This window comes from Carassius gibelio, chromosome B18, assembly GCF_023724105.1.
Source record: "Carassius gibelio isolate Cgi1373 ecotype wild population from Czech Republic chromosome B18, carGib1.2-hapl.c, whole genome shotgun sequence".
NCBI lineage: Eukaryota > Metazoa > Chordata > Actinopteri > Cypriniformes > Cyprinidae > Carassius > Carassius gibelio.
In genome coordinates, this window is record NC_068413.1 from 20,512,988 (window position 1) to 20,533,365 (window position 20,378).

The following is a 20,378-nucleotide window of genomic DNA, read 5'->3' on the forward strand; positions in this document are numbered from 1 at the left end:
AGGGAGGGAGATGGCCTGCTGTGACCCTCAATTCACACACACACACACACACACAACACGCTTAATACCCACACACACACTCTGGTGAAGTAAGGTCACACAATAAGCACAACACTCAACGTGAACCCCGTTAAACAGCGGCTAACCCCTCCTCTATACACCTTCCTTAGGACAGAAATAAAAAAAAAAGTAAAATAAAGAGAGAACAAAAAAAGTACACAGTCAGTTCACAAAAATAAGTGAGGCCACGATCGCCCGCACACTCACAGGGCAAACGAGAAACAGCCACGCTTTTACTTTCACTCTTTGGCGAGGAATCGTCCAGGCTCGCCAAAAAAGAAAAAAAGTTCACTCCAACAAAAAGACGACCGGAATCAGCCCAGGCAAGGCAGCAGTGCGTTACATCAATAGACGCGCATCTTGTCTCATAATATAAAGGTGAAACCCTTGATCCTGTCACTCAATCTGTCGAACATGAAACAGAACAATTACTAATAAAACAACAAAAAGAAAGAGGCAAACCATACAAATAGCCCTCATACATACCGGAAGATGTTCATAACACGGTACTATGCACAGTCGCTAACGATAACATGCAGTAGTTTGTTCATTGACGAGCTCAAAGCCAGGGGCAGCCTACACAGCAGCAGAACGCAGAGGCGGCACTCCAGATACTCTCCCATTCATAAGTGCCAACTTCCGTAAAGGGGCGGTACGGGTGACAACGCATCCCAAGTGACAAAAACGTCCTCTTTTTATATCGTGACAGCAGACTGCTGATAGGCTCAACGTTTTCACATGACACTAGCCAATAATCAACACCGGTAACACTTCACCCTGCTACATTCCACCCCCACATTATAAATCGTCGCCCCGACGATAAATCCCAAACCTGGAGTCAATCCCATGGCCTAAAAACAGCTAAAACTGCACTAGACATTGCACCAGAGGGCACCCTAATGCATTCTGCAGCTTCTCCAACTGCTCTGGGCAAATGATGAACATTTGAATGTTGGCCAGCTGTTGGCCTCCTTGACTTACGAGGCAAAACCTCAGCCTCTCGCGGCTGACTCAGAACTGACAAGTCTAGTGATGAACCTTGACTTATTTCCACCTCGCAAGGAGGACCTGGCCCATTTATAGCCACAGCTCCCTCACACACAACTGACCCTTCAAAAGGGACAGGAACGCAAGTTGCCTGAGATGACTCTGGCAAGGCTACCCACAAGTCCACCTCATCCAAACTATCCTGTAAACTCTGTTCTGGTTCAACCACATGAGCGACACGGGGTATTTGAACAGGGCTCCCTTGAACCTGAACTTTTAACAATGACCGGTGAACCCGCTTGATCTTACCCCCGTCATCCACCGGTGCAATAGTATAAACCGAGCCACCTACCCTAGGCGCTTCTATCACCCTATACACCACAGAGCTCCACAAGTCCTGAATCTCTGTCGGCCCTGCCTTCCACATTCCCGGAGATAAACCAGCTGCCCTTGCTCAAGTGGTGCGTCATGGACCCGCAGATCAAAAGATGTTTTCCGACGATCAGCGGCTACCTTTAAACGATCTCTTGCCCCATCAAAGGCTACTTGTAACCGTGTCTGGTGCTCCATAATCCACTCATGCACCTCACCTGCCACTGGCTCAGACACTCTGCCCAACAGGAAATCGATGGGGAGCCGCGGCTCCTGACCAAACATAAGGAAGTGTGGGGACTCACCTGTGGCCTGGTGTGGAGTGGTATTATATGAAAAGAGCACCTGAGGGAGGCATGACACCCAGTCTCTTTTCCTTGAAACTGGTAAGGTGCGCAATAAGTTATGCAATGTTCTATTGAAGCGCTCACACTGACCATTACCAGCTGGGTGGTATGGTGTAGTGCGAGACTTCTCAACCCCATAAAGCTTACACAATTGCTGGATCAGAAGGGACTCAAAGTTTCGGCCCTGATCAGAATGAATTCGTACAGGTACCCCAAACTTATAGAACCATTCACACACCAGCACTTGTGCTACAGTCTCGGCCCGTTGATCCCTAGTAGGGACAGCAAGAGTGAACTTCGTAAACATCCGTCATTACAAGAACATTCTCCAAGCCTGAACGAGAGGCTTCAAGCAACGTGAAATCGATGGCCAAGATTTCATTTGGCCGGGACGCTAGCAAATGTCCCATAAAACTACGGGCAGCCGGTTCAGTGTCTTTGGCCACTTGACATCGTTCACACTCCTGAACCCATCGTGCCACCTTGGCTGTCATACCAGGCCAATAACACCGCTGACGCACTAACTCAGTAGTGCGTTCAATGCCCTGGTGCCCGTGTTCTTGATGCAACCCTTGCAACACGTCACGCTGCAGTACAGAAGGTAGAACTACTTGCAAAATCTCATCCCCACCATCAGGACGAAAAATTCGACGATAAATCACTCCCTGCTTTTCCACCAGGCGGTCCCACTGCCGAAGAAGAATTAGAGCAGCCTGTGAAAGCTGCCGCCGCTCAAGAGGCCCAGGGAACTCTTGCTTTCTCCAAAACCCCAGAATCTCACCGATTACTGGGTCAGCCTCTTGTAAGCCCCCGATATGATCAAGTGAATGACCCGGTAAGGCAGTCACCATGGCCTGACAAGCAACAGGAGCCAATGGTACAGCGACAGCCTGACGTACCGAAGCGGGAACCCCTGTACCTGGGAACAGGCTACCTGCCACTTCCAGTACGGGTGGATTCTGACGAGACAAGGCGTCTGCATTCTTATTACACCTCCCAGGCCGATACTTAACTTCAAAATCAAAACAAGCAAGCTGTGATGCCCAGCGCTGCTCTGTAGCCCCCAATTTAGCTGAGGTCAGATGGCTGAGAGGATTGTTATCAGTATACACCACACATTTATGGCCTAATAGATATTCTCTAAATTTCTCAGCCATGGCCCACTTTAATGCCAGAAACTCTAGTTTCATAGAACTATAGTTTGACATATTACGTTCTGTGGGTCTTAGGCCACGGCTTGCATATGCCACAGGTCTTACTTTGCCACCCTGCTCCTGGGAAAGGACTGCACCTAACCCACCCAGGCTAGCGTCCACCTCCAAAATAAAAGGGAGGGAAAAATCTGCATAACAGAGCACCGGAGCAGAAATGAGCTTACCCTTCAAACTCTCAAAACTTCTCTGACAGTGGGTAGTCCAGCTACTTGCAAAACCTGGCTCTGCTCTCTTCCGAGACTTTGTGCCACCAAACTCTGCAACCAGCCGATGTAGAGGGGCTGCCAATTTAGCAAACCCCTCCACAAAACGGCGGTAATAACTCGCAAAGCCCAAGAAGGAGCGAAGTTCTGACACACTAGTAGGTTGTGGCCACTGGGCCACAGCCTCAATCTTCTTGGGGTCGGTGGAAACACCATCGGCTGAAATCACATGACCCAAATATGTGACTTCCGAACGAAAGAAAGCGCATTTCTCTAACTTTGCCTTAAGACCTTCGCACTGCAACCTACTCAAAACAAGCTCCAGTCGTTCCAGATGTTGTTTGACTGAAGATGAAAAAATTACAATATCATCCAGATACAGTAACAATGACTGACACTGTTGATCACCGAATAAACGCTGCATTAAACGCTGAAACGTACTAGGTGCGTTGCAAAGGCCAAAAGGCATGCGATTCCATTCAAATAAGCCGAATGGCGTACAAAATGCAGTCTTAAGCCGATCTTGTTCACTGACAGGGACCTGATTGTATCCGCTAGCTAAATCCATGGTGGAAAACCAACGGGCCCCTGTCAGTGAATCTAATGACTCCTCAATACGAGGAAGAGGAAACGCATCCTTTCTAGTTCTCGCATTCAACTGACGGTAGTCTACGCACATCCGCAGACTACCGTCCTTTTTCTTGACAAGAACTATAGGGGATGCGTAAGGGCTACAACTCTCGCGTATCACCTTAGCCTCCAACAACATATTGATATGGGCCTTTACCACCTCATACTCCGATGGGGGTATTCGACGATACCGCTGCCGAACTGGGGTATCATCCATCAGTGGGATCTCATGCGACAACAGGGTAGTACACCCCAAATCCCCCTCATGTACAGAAAACACCGACTGGTACTGCCAGAGCAGAGCCTGAACACGTTCTTGATCCTCCAGTGACAACACAGACAAATCAGTAGCCTTTATCTGCTCTTCAACCGTAGGCAACTCATGAGAGACCTGCACGTTAACGGTAGCAGAGATAGTTTTAACCTCCGTAACCCCTGATGGTAAACTGACAACATAAACACTAGTTAAAGTTCCTAAATGAGTGCGTGGGTAAAGCACAATGTCAGTGGTTCCCACATTCACCACTGGCACCGAAACAATACCTCGATTTACCTGCACCAACGATGGTGAGGCCAACAATCCAGCTGGCAGGCCAGATTCAGGGGGCTCAAAAAGCACAGTGTCATGCAAGAACTGCTCTGAACAAGTTGCCGTAACTAGTTGTAACATGCCACCTGGGATGCGTTGTACCCTACGACCGCGTACCCTAACTGACCCCGCACGAGTAGAATAAGACTGGGAGCATACCTTATGACAATATTGAAATGCCTCTGTTACAATACTGGGTACCTTAACCAATGAGGGAGATTCAAAAAGAGAAGAGCCATGCTGCCCAAAGAGCTCCTGGTAACATCGGCTGAGAACATTCATTCCCAGAACTCCCGGTGCCTGGGAACACAAGCCCCCAGGAGGATCTCGGACAACCAGCACCCCGCATCCTGGCACTAACCTGCCACAGAGTTCGACATCCAACTCCATATAACCAATGTAGGGGATGTCCAACCCGTTGGCAGCACGAAGTTGCAACCACTGGCATGACCGAAGACGATCCTGACCCCACGGTTCAAAATTTTGTAAGAAACAACTCTCCGTTATTGTAGAAACCATGGAGCCAGTGTCTATAAGGCAGGGCACCTGAACCCCACCAATGCAAACTACCAAATGGGGACATGACGACATTAAAGATGATACTGAACGAGAACCCTGAAGAATCTTTGAGCCACCATCTACCCCAACCGAGCTGTGACTCTGCAGCCCGGCGGGTGCTAGTTTTCCGACAACTGCTGTGCAAAAGGCTGCCCACCTCCAGCCACAGGAGGGACCATACGAGAAGATGGAGGGTGAGGAGGAACACGTTCCCCGTCACACTCCCTGGCAAAATGGCCAGGTCGCTGACACCGTCGACAAATTATGGTATTGCCACGAGAAGAGTGATTCCGTGGGTGTGGAGATTGACTACGTGCACGAGGGGCTTGACTACACTCAGCCACCATCTGGAGCCGAGTCACACTTTTAGAGAGCTGATTTAATTGGGCTTGCTGTGATTTCAACAGATCCCTTAACTCACTTAGCTCAACCATTGAGGCACCACGGGCATCTAACGATGATCCCCCCTGTACCCCATACTGCATAACGGGAACCAAAGGAACCGACTGGCTTCGACGGCGATCACCCCCCGGCAACCCCTCTCTCTCCCACCTAAGAGCCTCACTACGGACCTCTAACAAACTGGAGGAGGGTAAGCGACGTACCAATTGTTTCAACTCACGACGTAAGGCGCTATCTATCACATGTTCTACAAATTGGTCACGCACAAGGGTTTCTGAATTTGGCATAGCATAAGGGGACTTTTCTTCAGACTTCCAAAGGCCCATCAAAGCTAAAGAAAACTCTAATAGGGTCTCCCCCTCACGTTGTTTACGAGAAAAAAATGCCTCCTGCAGAGCCACATATGACTGAGAACAGCCATACAATTCCCTCAATGCGGAAATAATTTTATCGCAATCCCCTCGTTCAACACTAGGTCGATGCCTAATCTCCTCCCGTGCTTCCCCCTCCAAATGGTCAAATACAAAAAACGCTCGATCAGCAATAGAAAGATGGCGCACCTGCATACACGCCTGAACTTCCTCAACCCATTCGTCAATGCTGATGCCAGCCCGGCCGTTAAATTTTGGACATCGCCGATCACGAGGTACAAACACAAACCTCTCAGCTGAAGTGGCACCAGCACTCACGGGTTGGGACACGGTGGCGGGAGCCTCTGCAACACTAGAAACACCATTATTTGACAACATTGGAGCACATACACGTTCTTGGCGCAATTTCTCATTATCAGCCTTTAGCTGTGCTACCAATTCCCTTAATTCTTGTAACTCCCCTTCCATCACTACTCACCACAACACCGAGGAGATTTTACACAAATAACACACCGCTGCCTTGCCTTTAGGAAAGAAAGAGAAAAGAAAAAGAGGGGGGGGGAGAAATGTACATGTATATTTTTCAACCATACAATACCAACAAAAAATATACTGCCTCAAAAGCACTCCCAGACTCACTTCTCAAAATACAAGCTCACCCAAAATATGGAGACCTTGCCGACTACGCCAAATGTGGCCAGTGGCGTCAGGTACTGGAAGGAACTGTATAAAGCAACAACAATTATATAACATTCAACTACGCCACCCGGTATATATACCGGGAACTGCCAGCCCCAAGACAGGGGGGGGCGCACAGGTTCGTTACCGAAAAATGGGTGAGCAGAGAGACATAGGCCTGGGAGTACAAAAAAAAGGAAGCAGCTTTATTCAATACAAAATCGTCAATACATTACCATCAAGGGCTAAATATTCACGTGTCAACAAAAGAAAAAAAAAAACACTTTACAACACTTCAATAAATAAAAAAAATGGATACAACATAATACAAATACACAAGAAAGCTTAAGGGAGGGAGATGGCCTGCTGTGACCCTCAATTCACACACACACACACACAACACGCTTAATACCCACACACACACTCTGGTGAAGTAAGGTCACACAATAAGCACAACACTCAACGTGAACCCCGTTAAACAGCGGCTAACCCCTCCTCTATACACCTTCCTTAGGACAGAAATAAAAAAAAAAGTAAAATAAAGAGAGAACAAAAAAAGTACACAGTCAGTTCACAAAAATAAGTGAGGCCACGATCGCCCGCACACTCACAGGGCAAACGAGAAACAGCCACGCTTTTACTTTCACTCTTTGGCGAGGAATCGTCCAGGCTCGCCAAAAAAGAAAAAAAGTTCACTCCAACAAAAAGACGACCGGAATCAGCCCAGGCAAGGCAGCAGTGCGTTACATCAATAGACGCGCATCTTGTCTCATAATATAAAGGTGAAACCCTTGATCCTGTCACTCAATCTGTCGAACATGAAACAGAACAATTACTAATAAAACAACAAAAAGAAAGAGGCAAACCATACAAATAGCCCTCATACATACCGGAAGATGTTCATAACACGGTACTATGCACAGTCGCTAACGATAACATGCAGTAGTTTGTTCATTGACGAGCTCAAAGCCAGGGGCAGCCTACACAGCAGCAGAACGCAGAGGCGGCACTCCAGATACTCTCCCATTCATAAGTGCCAACTTCCGTAAAGGGGCGGTACGGGCGACAACGCATCCCAAGTGACAAAAACGTCCTCTTTTTATATCGTGACAGCAGACTGCTGATAGGCTCAACGTTTTCACATGACACTAGCCAATAATCAACACCGGTAACACTTCACCCTGCTACACATATATACAATTTAAGCACTTAAATAACTAGGCTATTAATAAAATAAATAGAAGGCTGACTATAATCAGCCTGCTTCCTTTTAATGATAAACCTACTCTTCACCTGAATAAGAAAAAAAGGTCTTCATGGTCTTCAACGATGCGAAGACAACGTTTGAGCGGTACACGCAATATCTGAGCGAGAGCAGAGTCCATTCATAAAATAACAATAGCCTCTTTCACACAGTAATACCAGTAAAGTTCCGTAAAATTACCAGAACGACTTTACAGGTAAATTCAAAAATGCGCTGTTCACACAGTCAACGACATTCCGTCTTTTTTCCAGAAAAGCACCATTCACACATCCATTCCAAAATACCGGTAAATTCTGTGACGTAATTAATCTCTAAACAGCTGCGCTTGTATTTTTAAACACGGAGGGTAATACGTGTTCAGTATTTCTGTTTATGGTTTAATTTTTTTTTTAAATTTATTATTCATGTAACTGCTTTTGTTACAGAGACATCGTAATAGATGACTGTTTTGAATAATTAGTATACTCCCCATTAATAAAACACCCGATGCTGTCTGGAGCTGACCAATTTAGTGAAAATCGGATTGAAAGGATTAATAGCACAATGAAGTTGCGATTGTAAATTGCAGTATGTAAGACGCACTTTGCAGAAAAGGTGCATTCACAAATGTAGCCTGATCCAAATTCATATCAAATAGTCTATCAGCGCAGATAAACATGTTGTGCGTATAAATTGAGTTCAAAATATGTCCCAAAGCACCGGAAAAATTACCATGAATGTGACAGAGGGAAATAGTAAAAATATATTTGAATTATTTACTAATAGACTAGTGTTTTCTGAGTCTGTGCCCCAAGGATGAAGTTGCCTGACTCCTCATTAGATGCGCCTCCTAAACGGATTATGATTGTATTTAGATTTTTTGTTGTTTGTTTTTATTATTTCGTTAAGTAGTAATTAAAAGCTTTCTATAGATATATTTATCATGTCTGTGAGGCATGTATTCGCTGTGTTTCGGTATTTTGTAAGCTCTCCTGTTCAAGATGAGACGGCAGAAAGCATGTTTGTTTTCTTTATTTTATATTTCTTTATTTTATATTTCTTTGTTATATCATGATCGCGCTGGCACCTATGTCCCAAAAAAGCGTGCTTTATCTTGCGTTCTCCGCACAAAATATACATATAGCGCGCATCTGGGTTCAACGTTAAAACATCGTTATGCTTGAACTGTTTTATATCTGTAGATTTTATTTTAGACAATTCGTGATGATTTGAGAAGGCTAAACATAGGCTATGTACTCTCTCTCTGTGCTGGCCGCTTTAAAAAAAAACTTAGCCTATATGCCTGTTTAACGATCAAAAACTGCTCCAAACAGTAGTATGAGCTGTTTTGGGAGAATTGGAAAAAAAGACGTGCTGAACATCCTCAAGTGAGTTGCGGGGCAAACCGAAAGTTGAAGCCGAATGTCAAGCACTCTTCTTCACTGCTCCGACTTCTCGTTTGTGCCCTATCTGTTTTTCCCTATGTAAAAACTAAAATTAAAATTAAGTTGTAAAATTAAGTTGTAAAACTTAAAGTTATTGTTTTTATTATTTATTGTGTTCGGCATGGTGGGCAGCGTGTGATTTCATGCCGTGCCGCGGGTTGAGATCCACGTAGAGCTAGGCCTACAAGATTTGTGGAGTAGCAGAACCCCCAAATAGACGGACAAAAGTCATAATGGGAACAAGAAATACTCCCAATACTACTTCGTTTGTGATGGTCGTTTATTTTTTAGATATTAAGACACAATGTTTTCAGTTTATTGATGACCTGACTTTGTCGGCGACAGTTAACAGTTATTTTATCATATGTTACTGCATCACTAACAGTTTCTCTCAGATGACGACAAATTAGGCTACTTCATCCTACCGGATAATAGGAAGCGCCTTAATTTCACTGTCGCTTCAGTTGGATGGATGACATTTATTTTATTTTCTTAAACATTGGGTGAATGCTTGATGATTGGAAGACGTCTTACGTCACCGCGTTCTGAACTCTTACGTGCTCCTACCGGTAATTTTCATTCTGCGTTCACACACAGCAGAATTCCGAATTTACTGGTAATGTTACAACTTCTCATACCGTTAAATTTCCTGAACGAATTTACCGGTATTTTTTAAAAGATCCTGTTCACACATGAACTCTTTATGGAAATTTACCAGTAATTTTCCGGAAACGTCTGTATGTGTGAAAGGGCTTATTGTGTTAAAAAGCACGAATCCTGTTTTGTGTCAGTGAAGGAAATCCGCTTGGGAGTGGAGAGATTCGATCGCGATATTTGACTCTATAGAAACCGCCTAAGATTAAGTATAAAGAGGAGAAGAAAGCTGTCAGATGCAGTTAGAAACCAGCCTATCGCAAGGCATCTGGTATAGGGGGGCACCTGAGGGGGCCGGTGATTACTGAGCAAAGTTTTTGCTTGCTTTTCCCTGCTGAAAATTAAAGTCTGGAATAGCTTATACGTGAAAGAGACAAATAATACAAGAAAACGAAAGTGCAGTGAAAACAGGATGTCTGCCAATAAACCCACTCTGAAAGGCCATCCCAAACTCATTGGGTACAAAAAGGACATCTAGTGGACAGTGTTCAAATGTATCCGATGATCTAATTCTTCCACCGAGATTCTTTAGTTCTGAAGTGCGCATTCAACGGGCACTTTACAATTTCTTGAGACCACGGGAGAGTTTTTGTGAAAGGCACTGAAGCGACAACTGGTAGGTAGCCTAACGTCATAGTAACAACACGGTGGCGTATACGAATTTAATTTATACTACCCTCATTCATTATTTGTAGAACATAGCCTACCTTTTAACCCTTACATGTATGGTTACATTTAAATGTAGTATTCATACATCTCGGACGCACCGCGTGTTTAACAGACGCTAGCGCGCGACGGACTCAAAATCAGTGCTGCTGTCTGCTGGACGCGACACACAATTTCCCGACGGTAAACTGATGCCCCGTTTTGTTTCTGCGCTCACGTTACTTCTGACACGAAGAACAACTGGATTGTCGCATCCTGCGTTGACATCTTCTGACTTCAAACGCGACGCGACAACGATTGTGTTCGCTGTAGACACGGTGTCTAATGAATGAGGTATAGACCTACAAAATAATACCAACTAAATGAATATGTGTGCAACACTGTATCACATTCCAAACTCACCTTACTCCTTCCATCCCAACTTTCAGTCTATGTCATTTCAAATGTAGCTACACTTGGAAATTTTCCCACAGAAACGAAATCTTTTAATTTAAGTAGTCATTTTAGGCATGTAAATTAAACATAACCTTAAAAGATCATGGAAAAATATTTTCATGGATAATTTCATTGTTAAAATAATGTTTTTTTTTTATCATGATGCCCCTAGTTTCCTAGAGATTTACACCAATGAAGAAAAGACTCACTTGTCTGATTTGCTGTTCAGTCTCATGAGCAGATTTAAAAGGATATTACTCTCAAAAAGAAAAAGAAAAAAAAAAACAGTTTAATTATTTATTTATATTTTACATTTATTTATTAGGTAATGACTTTTCTTTCATTTCAAACTCATATGATTTTGTTTTTTGTGCACAGGTCACTCTTACTCTTGGGTTGCAGTTTAGTCTCATGAAAAACTACTTAAGGTAAACCATTTAATTTGTTTTGAATTAGAAATTATTTCATTGTAAATTGTTTCAACTGTCGAGACAGACAAAATAATTATGCTTATATCATGTATATTTCACAATAAATTATGCTTATATCATGTAGGCTATTTAAACTTGTTTCTTTAAACACCGCTCACTTCAGATGACTCTCAGAATGTTTGCTGCAGATCTTCTTGTATTCAGCTCTATTCTATCAGGTTGGTACATTTATTTCTTGTTTGCATATCAAAGTTTGACAAACAGAAAGTACATTTTATATATTCATTTTACACACACACACATGTACACACACACAATGAAAGCCAATAATGATTTTGTCTTAGCAATGAATATAAAAAATTAAAGAATTAACATTTTCTTATTTATTTTCTCTTATAAATTAGGGATTAGAATAAGTAAGTTTTGGGCTAAATTATTTAAGGCCCAGATCTTCACAAGTAGTAAATGGTTCTCAACTGGAAAGGGCATGAGAGGACTCTTTTTTCGTTATTTTTCCACTTTAGCTTATTAACCAATATATTTTCTTTATAAAACCCACTAATAAAAACGTTTTGGAATTTGAATTTCCTAATGAAGTTCCTGTTTTTTGATGTCACGTTCATTAACATTGAAAAATAATCATTAAAAAAAACTTCTAATATGTGGCCTATAAACAATAAATATTAGTGGGGAGGGGTCAAGCAACACAAGTAAGCAATGCGCAAACTGAACGCGAGAGTTATGCCGGTGAACTTAAGTTAATTCACTTTATATTATCGAAACTGTAATATATATATATATATATATATATATATATATATATATATATATATATATTATTAGAGTTTCGGTTCATCATTGTGAAGCACTGTTCAAGACTGAGACGACAGAAAGCGTTTGTTTTGTAATTATATGTTTCATTTTTATATTCGATAATGACCTTCCTGTCATATCACTCGTATTACTTTTATTTATTTATTTTTCTCCATGTGGACTTTATGAAATGTAGAACATACTTATAAAAACTTACCCCAAACTTATAAATTATATGTCTGTGTGTTATATATTTTTTCAGTTATTATTAAGTCTAATTATAGCACATTTGTATTCCAGCTGCCTGGTGTCAGTCAGTTCTGAAAGTATCGTACCCCAAAACCCTGAACAGCACCAGTGGCTCTTGTCTTCTGATTCCCTGCCTATTCAACATTTCAAAGGAGAAAGAAAACATTCTTGAGAGTTCGACAGTTACATGGAGACGAGCATCTCTGTGGATTTTCTATGATACAGTTAATTTCACCAACGCTCACCGTCAGAAGGAACCTGTGGTGAAGGTGCTGGGTGACCTACGAAAGAAGAACTGCACTTCTGTCATGAGAAACCTCAGCAGCCAGCATTCAGATCGCTACTTCTTCAGGATTCAAACTACCACCTTCAACACGACTGAAACAACAGCTTTGAATATAAATGTGTCAGGTAAGACAGAGCAAATGTTTGGATAATAAACCAAGACATTATCAGCACCAATTGTTGTTCAAGGCCTCAAAACTTTGAAAAATGTCAAGAGGTATGACAAGATACAATTAGTAGATATAAAAGTAGTATAACTACAAAAATGCAATAAACTTAGTAATTTCTCAATATTAGCTCACTTTTTCAAAACATTTCCCACAGTTTTCCTAACATCATTTAGCTCAGCAGTTAATTTCTCATTCAGAATGCACACTTTAGCACTCACTAAACAACACTAACAAGAAACATTGAACAATTTTCTTTAAAATTTCTTAACAAAATAAGAATAACAGCTCTTTATACTTCAAAATTCACTTCAGTATATTTTACATGGTCCATGTTTGCATTACAGTATGATTCCCATTTTGTACAGATATCAGAATCACATTTATTGCCAAGTACTGTATGGGTACATGTACAAGGAATTTGTCTTGGTAAATTGGTGTTTGACAGAAACAACAGAAAAAGAACAAACAATAGAACAACGAGATAAACCATTTTAAAATAAAACAAGTAATAGCTATACAATAAGAGTAGAAAAAAATTACAAAGATTAAAAAATATAAATATAAAATACATTTTATAAACATTAATTCTACATTTGTAGTCAAATATGTAAAGTGGGGCAGTGCAAATGCTTACAGTCTGAGATGTGAGAATGTTATCTGCAGCCAGAACTAACTCGGATGTAAAATCACCAAACTCTTTAATAAAGTCTGTATGGTGGCCTGGTGGCCTTTATACAGTAGCCAGTACAAACATAACAGGGGATTTATCATTAACATTTGTTTCTCTGGATAATGTTATATGTAGCACCATTACTTCAAATGAGTTATACTTGAAGCCTGCCCTCTGAGAAATCCTGAAAACGTTGTTATAAATTGAAGCAACTCCTCCCCCTTTGCCTTTTAGACGTGGCTCATGTTTATAACAGTAATCTTGGGGGGTGGACTCAGGTTTCTGTCAAACAGAGCACATCTATATTATGATCAGTTATCATATTATTTACAAAAAGTGTTTTCGTAGAAATGGATCTGATATTCAATAAGCCAAGCTTTATCGTTTGTTTATCCATATTGCATTTGTTTTTTATTTGTTGAACCTCAATTAAATTGTTAACCTTAACTTGGTTTGGACGTTTTTTGTATTTTCTAGTTCGGGGAACAGACACAGTCTCTATAGTGTGATATCTAGGTGAAAGAGTCTCTATGTGCTGAGAATTAACTGACCTTTGTGACGTGAGGCAGCTAGCAGATGGTCGGTTTAGCCAATCTGTCTGCTTCCTGACCTGGGCCCCAGTTAGTCAAGTATAAACACTAAGACTATTTGCCATATTTCTAGAGAGAAGAGTGGCACCACCCCAGGAGGGATGAAGACCATCTCTTTTAAACAGGTCAGGTCTGCCCCAAAAGCTCGTCCAATTGTCTATGAAACCTATTTTATGCTGTGGGCACCACTTAGACATCCAGCCATTGAGTGATGACAATCTGCTATGCATCTTGTCACCACGGTAAGCAGGGAGGGGACCAGAGCATATTACAGTGTCTGACATCGTGATTGCAAGTTCACACACCTCTTTAAAGTTATTTTTAGTGATCTCCGACTGGCGAAGTCGAACATCATTAGCGCCGGCATGAATAACAATCTTACTGTATTTACGTTTAGCATTAGCCAGCACTTTTAAATTTGCCAAGATGTCAGGCGCTCTGGCTCCCGGTAAACATTTGACTATGGTGGCTGGTGTCTCTATATTCACGTTTCGTACAATAGAATCACCAATGACCCAGTTGCCCTGCTGCAGGGGCTCTGTTTCTGGAACCAAACAATGTACAGGAATCCCTGAGCTAGACGCATGCAAAGCCGTATCTAGAGTCCTTACATTCTTACTGTCCTCAATTAAAGTTTGGATGCGTGTCTCTAATTCTGAAATCTTCTCTGTCAGCTCAACTATTTCCCTGCATTTATCACATGTGAATCCCTCATCAGCGACAGAGATAGATAAACTGTACATGTGGCAAGAGGTGCAAATAACGATAGCAGGCGAAGCCATTACTCAACCAGCTTGATGAAATATTCTTACTGCGGATCGAGAGAGAGGAGAGGAGAAAAGAGAACGCTAATGACAAGCTAACGAGTGCTAACGCTTTGCAGGTGTACTGCACTCACGGAAAAGTGAACGATCAAAGTTAATCTGATAAAGACTGATCGATAATATCAGAAATATGGTGTGAATTAAGTTATATTTTACAACTAAAAAAAAAAAAAAAAACATATAGTAAGAGACAGTGATAGTAAGAGAAAAAATAAAATAAAAACAGCTACACGGAGCTACGATTAGCTACAGAAGGCCAACAGGAAGTATAGAAAACACTCTCTTAACCACCAGCTTCAGGGTCCTGGAAGTGTACAGGTCCTGAAGAAATGTGAGGTTAAATCTGATTAGTTTCTCAGCAAAACAGGTGACACGTTGTAGTCGTCATTTCTCCTTGGCAGTGACTGCAGCATACCAGATGATGATGGAGGTGTTGAGAATGGACTCAATGAAGAAAGTGTAGAAGTAAACTGTCATTGTCTTAAACAGGTTAAACTTCAGCTGCCTCAGGAAGTACATCCTCTGCTGTGTTTTATTTTTAATTCGAGAGCTGATGTTGAACTCTCACTTGAGGTCCTGGGTGATGATGGTGTCCTGGAAGTGGACAGAGTCCTCAGTTTCCCCATCAGAGATGAGCCCACTGAGTGTAGTGTCATCCACAAACTTCAGTAGTTTTACAGACTCGTGACTGGAGGTGCAGCTGTTGGTATACAGGGAGAAGAGGAGAAGGAGAAAGAACACAGCCTTGACAAGAGCCAGTACTAATGGTTCAGAGGTCAGAAACATGTTTTCCTATTCTCACATGCTGCTTCCTGTCAGACAGGAAGTCTGTGATCCACCTACAAGTGCAATCAGGCACATTCATCTGGCAGAGCTTGTCCTGTAGCAGAGCTGGTATGATTGTATTGAACGCAGAGCTGTAGTCCTGTAAGGGGAATGTACAGTTAAAACCCAAGGACCAGATATGATGAATGAAGACCAGGAGTCAGAGATTTGTTCAACTAAAGAAAAATTTACTCGAGAACATGGTTTGCAGTTTCATCAGCAGGACGTATGGACGTAAACGATTCAAACATATCTTCCGACAACTATTTTGGTGACAAGTGATCCGAGGTCAGACGCAAGTCTCTCCAAAGACGTATATCTGATACGCTGGACATTGGCAGTTGAACGTTTGTCCTGGGACTGTCTGAGCTTGTCCCTGTACAGACAGATGCTAACACACATATGCAGAGAACTTATCAGAACTTCAAGGCTGCTTAGCCCTAGCTAGAATTTTATCAGTATGGATTGTTACACACACACTGTGCAAGTTTCATCTTAGAGAGTAAAAATATAAGCTAAAAAGGATTTCTTAATATCAAGCAGATACATTAATATCACAGTGTGTTGTTCAATCTCTCGTGTCTCATGTAAATAGTTGGTCATCCTGTCCTCTTTGACATGGCCCTTTGACCTGGGAAGGAAATAGAGTAAGCCCTTTAAAGGCTTACTGTTACACATTACACGAACTAGCAGTGACGAAAGCAGATAGCGTTGTCGCCTCATATCAGCAGCATCAGACCAAAAAGCTGCGCTGAGTCACACCGCACAGACAACAGCCGACGTTCTGCGCATGTGTGAGAGGAATTAACTGTTTATATCAGCAGCTATTAATGATATAGGCCTATATTCATCATTCAAAAGATCAAACCGAAACAAAGATATATGAGATAAATGCAGATATATGAAACGTAAACAAAGCATTGATAACGTTAACCATTTGTTGTTATGAAAACACTCGCGTATTAGGATGATTGGGAATGATCACGTAAAATTTCAACAGACTTCTGTCTGTACCACCTTCATTTACGATATCACAGCCTCTGTATACACATCCAGGTTGCTGGTATCAGTCCTGAATACATCCCAGTCAGTCCAAGCATGCCTGAAGATTCCCCATTCCCCACCGCTTCTCTTGTCTGCTGCTTTGATATCCTCACAACAGGTTTGGAAAGCTTTCATTTCTGCCTGTATGCAGGAATCAGATGGACCATGGCATGGTCAGAGTGACGCAGTGAAGCTTGTGGGATGGCGTGATAGGCACTGCTTACTGTAGCGTAGCAGTCATCCAGAAAGTTCTGCTCTCTGGTAGGACATTTGATAGATTGTCTGTATTTGGGGAGGTCACTTTTGGTTTTTTGGTTAAAAAAAGACTAAAAAAAGTCTTTTTTTTTTCTACCAGAAGCTGAAGTTCGTCCATTTTGTTGCACAGTGAACCCTAAGTGGAAAGAAATATTCCTGGTAGCAGTGTACGATGTCCGCGGAGGTGCACGAGCGCAACGGCATGCTTCCCCCCTCGCCTGTTTTGCGGTTCAGTGAAGAGGTTATGTTAACATGCAAACTGGCCTGTATCCATGAGGGATCCCACATGTAAGAGAGGCAGACGATGATGAAAATTCCCCCAGGGGAACTGAAAAGCTCCTATTGGTTAGATAGGACTTAAACCAATTTATACAGTACTACAAATCAACCGTTCAAGTCGAGCACTAAGGACTTCATGGTCTGACAACGGCTGCACTAAACAATCAGTCAGAAATGGACTAATTTCTTTCTCTCACACCTTCTCTGTCACACACGCGTATATTTCACATGCACACTGGCACCCACACACACACACACACACACACGTACACTTATAAAGTCAGTTTCATAAATTTCTAATTTGTATCTGAAAAATAGATAAATAGATTTTTTCTTGATTTTTCTTGATTTTTTCTTGATTACAATATTGGTTCACTGCTAGTTAGCCAAACTAGTTCTTAAAGACAGTCTCAACATAGTGACTATGTTGCAACTGGCTAAGTTAGTTTAGTAACCTTTTACAAAAGTTAACTGTAATAGCGACTGTATGTTGCATTGATTACTACTGCGAGACCAATCACTTTACAAGGCTGAATACCTAATTGATGCCCAGTGACCGAAAGAGGAGTAAAAGGCCAGAGTCAAATATTAGGATTCACTCAATGTATTGTTTTCACAAGACTGTACTGATTATTCACACTTGTAAATCCCATATAGAATTACACATTCATATAAATAAAACAAACTGCAGGCCTGCGCAACAATAAACCATAAAATAAAGTATGCACAGACAGGATTCAATGATACAGAGATACTTAAATCGTGCAATGATAGTTCTCAGTTCGGATAAGTCCCAATAGTTTCAGGGAAATGTCTACTTGAAAAGAGGATAGGTGCAAAAAGATGATTGAACTTGTTGTAATCCTCACACGGAGACTTAAATAGGCAAATGTGATGGATAGGTGTACTTCTCTGTGTACTGACACGCTGGATGTGTGAAGTACTGACAATACCTGATATGTGTGTGTGGTTCTATAGTAAAGGAAAAAAATGTAATTAATTACCAAGGAGGTTGGTGTAACAGGTGCTGAGTCATTATAGCTTCACGTGGCTAAACGTGAGAACCCACAAATATAGAATATACACACATATACATACATACATACATACATACATATATGAGAATGATTTTAATTATATTTTAATGATTGTTGCAACCATTAACTGTTATGGGGTCAGTTGCAGCATTTGATTTTGTCTATTCAAGAGTTAATTGTACATTTATTATGATACAGTATGTTAACATGTTACAGTAGTTTAGGTGAGTAGCTGAAAGATGTAGCTCAGAATTTTGGCTTTCCAATGCAAACTGCTTCTGTGAAACTGAAATTCTGAATATAAACTGAATGTATTTATTTTTTGCATAAGTCATTTCGACCAGTACAACTTAAACAATAACTAAAAACTTTTCAATTAGGTTTAATTCAGACATTCAATAAAGTTACTATTAAACAGCTGTCACAACTGCACTTACAGTTTAGAGAATATCAAGACTTCTATAAATGATTACCATTACATTCTCCTCTCAAATAGATTCCTTGGCTGAGCCGGATGTAACTGTGCCGGTGCTCAGGGAGGGTGAGGAGGTGAATCTGACCTGCACTGCTCCAGCTCCCTGTCCCAGTCAGCCTCCAAATGTAAACTGGGCTCCTGCATTAGGTGGTGATGTAACACAGAGGACACAGATTTAAACCCAACAAAGTTTGTAGCTTTTTTTGTTTTGTTTGAAATTACACACTCTCTTTCATTTTTTGCCCACAGATCCTCCAAAGAAAACATGGATCTCTGTCTCAGGCTCGGTCTGGCTTGGTAATAATGTGACCCTCACCTGTCAAAGTAATGCCAACCCTCCTGCGATCCACAGGTGGTTCCTGAAGAGAGCAGGTGTAGAAGAAGAACTGAACGTCTCACATGTGTTTTCCTTCACTGTGGCACAAAATAACACTGGGGAATACATTTGTGAGGCACATAATCGATACGGTGCAATGAACTCCACAAACCTGCAGATCACTGTCCCAGGTGTGTCTGAGCTTGAGACTGAAGAGTTTCATCAGTTACACTTCACTTTGGCCCATGTCTCGAATCAGAACACTTTTTCAACAAGTTTAGATCTCTTAACAGTTAGTTTCTTGTTCAAACCAAACTTTGATCTAGGATCCATTTCTCAATACTTAAAGGGTTGGTTCACCCCAAAATGAAAATTCTGTCATTAATTACATGCAACACAACAGAAATGTTCCCAGACCCATGAAACATAGAAAAGAAAATAAGCAAGCATCAAGATTTTCAGCAGATTTTGAGTGTATACAGATCAATGTAAAAATTATAGAGGTAAGATATGCCCAGGTGGTCATAAATAAATATTAAAGAAGGAACACCAGTAAATGTGAAACTGACCTCAGACCTGTAACCACCCAAATGAACTGGCGGTGGTCAGTAAAATAAGATTTGAACCAGTTAAAGGCTGTCACCAAATCTCACTATCAAGACAAGTAAAAGACTATGATCAAAAGTATTGAAAGTGGCGTGGAGATAACAAAAATGAGATTAGAAATTGAGCCATAATCAGATGCCATCAGCAAGTCTTTGGTAACTTTGACCAAGGCAATTTCTGTACAGAGAAGTTTATGAACACTTTACTGAAGGGGTATAAGGTTGTTATACTGTACAAACTAGAGGCAACAGCAAATTATTTTTGGCAAGAACATAATATTTGAGTTTTTTTTTTTTTTTTTTCATTTTTGCACAGGAGTTCCAGCAACAATTTTTAATGCTGCTTCTTTGTTTTTGCAGGCATATCCTTCACTGGCTTCCTCTCCATTTTGGCAGTTGTATTATTGCTTATATTTGCACTTCTTATTCTTATTATTTACAGAAGGTAGGATCTTGCTAGATTTTTTTTTCTTACATATTTTATACATTGAGATAATGTTTTCTTGTCTTGGTTTATGCAGATATAAAGAACCAGTCAGAAGTGTAAGTATATTTTCTGCCATATGTTTTTCATGAAGTATATATATATATATATATATATATATATATATATATATGCTCAGAACCATATCCTTGCTACTTCCTTTCTCTTTTCA

The 20,378-nt window shown here is 41.3% G+C and overlaps 1 protein-coding gene across 1 annotated transcript; it reads left to right on the top strand.

The window, feature by feature from the left end:
• The first annotated feature begins 9,860 nt into the window (after positions 1-9,860).
• On the top strand, positions 9,861-18,980 carry LOC127977109 (myelin-associated glycoprotein-like). Its single transcript, XM_052581789.1, has 5 exons — positions 9,861-10,369; positions 11,233-11,282; positions 11,449-11,503; positions 12,399-12,758; positions 18,823-18,980. Exons 3-5 carry the CDS (start codon positions 11,449-11,451, stop codon positions 18,978-18,980), a joined length of 573 nt encoding a protein of 190 aa, XP_052437749.1. The 5' UTR covers positions 9,861-10,369; positions 11,233-11,282.
• The last annotated feature ends 1,398 nt before the right edge of the window (positions 18,981-20,378 follow it).

Bases quoted from the DNA above. Each gene is read 5' to 3' on its own strand.
- LOC127977109 (XM_052581789.1), top strand. From the start codon at position 11,449: ATGACTCTCAGAATGTTTGCTGCAGATCTTCTTGTATTCAGCTCTATT. The intron at 11,504-12,398 runs GTTGGTACATTT...TTTGTATTCCAG, and splicing joins ATTCAGCTCTATTCTATCAG to CTGCCTGGTGTCAGTCAGTT. The intron at 12,759-18,822 runs GTAAGACAGAGC...CCTCTCAAATAG, and splicing joins TTTGAATATAAATGTGTCAG to ATTCCTTGGCTGAGCCGGAT.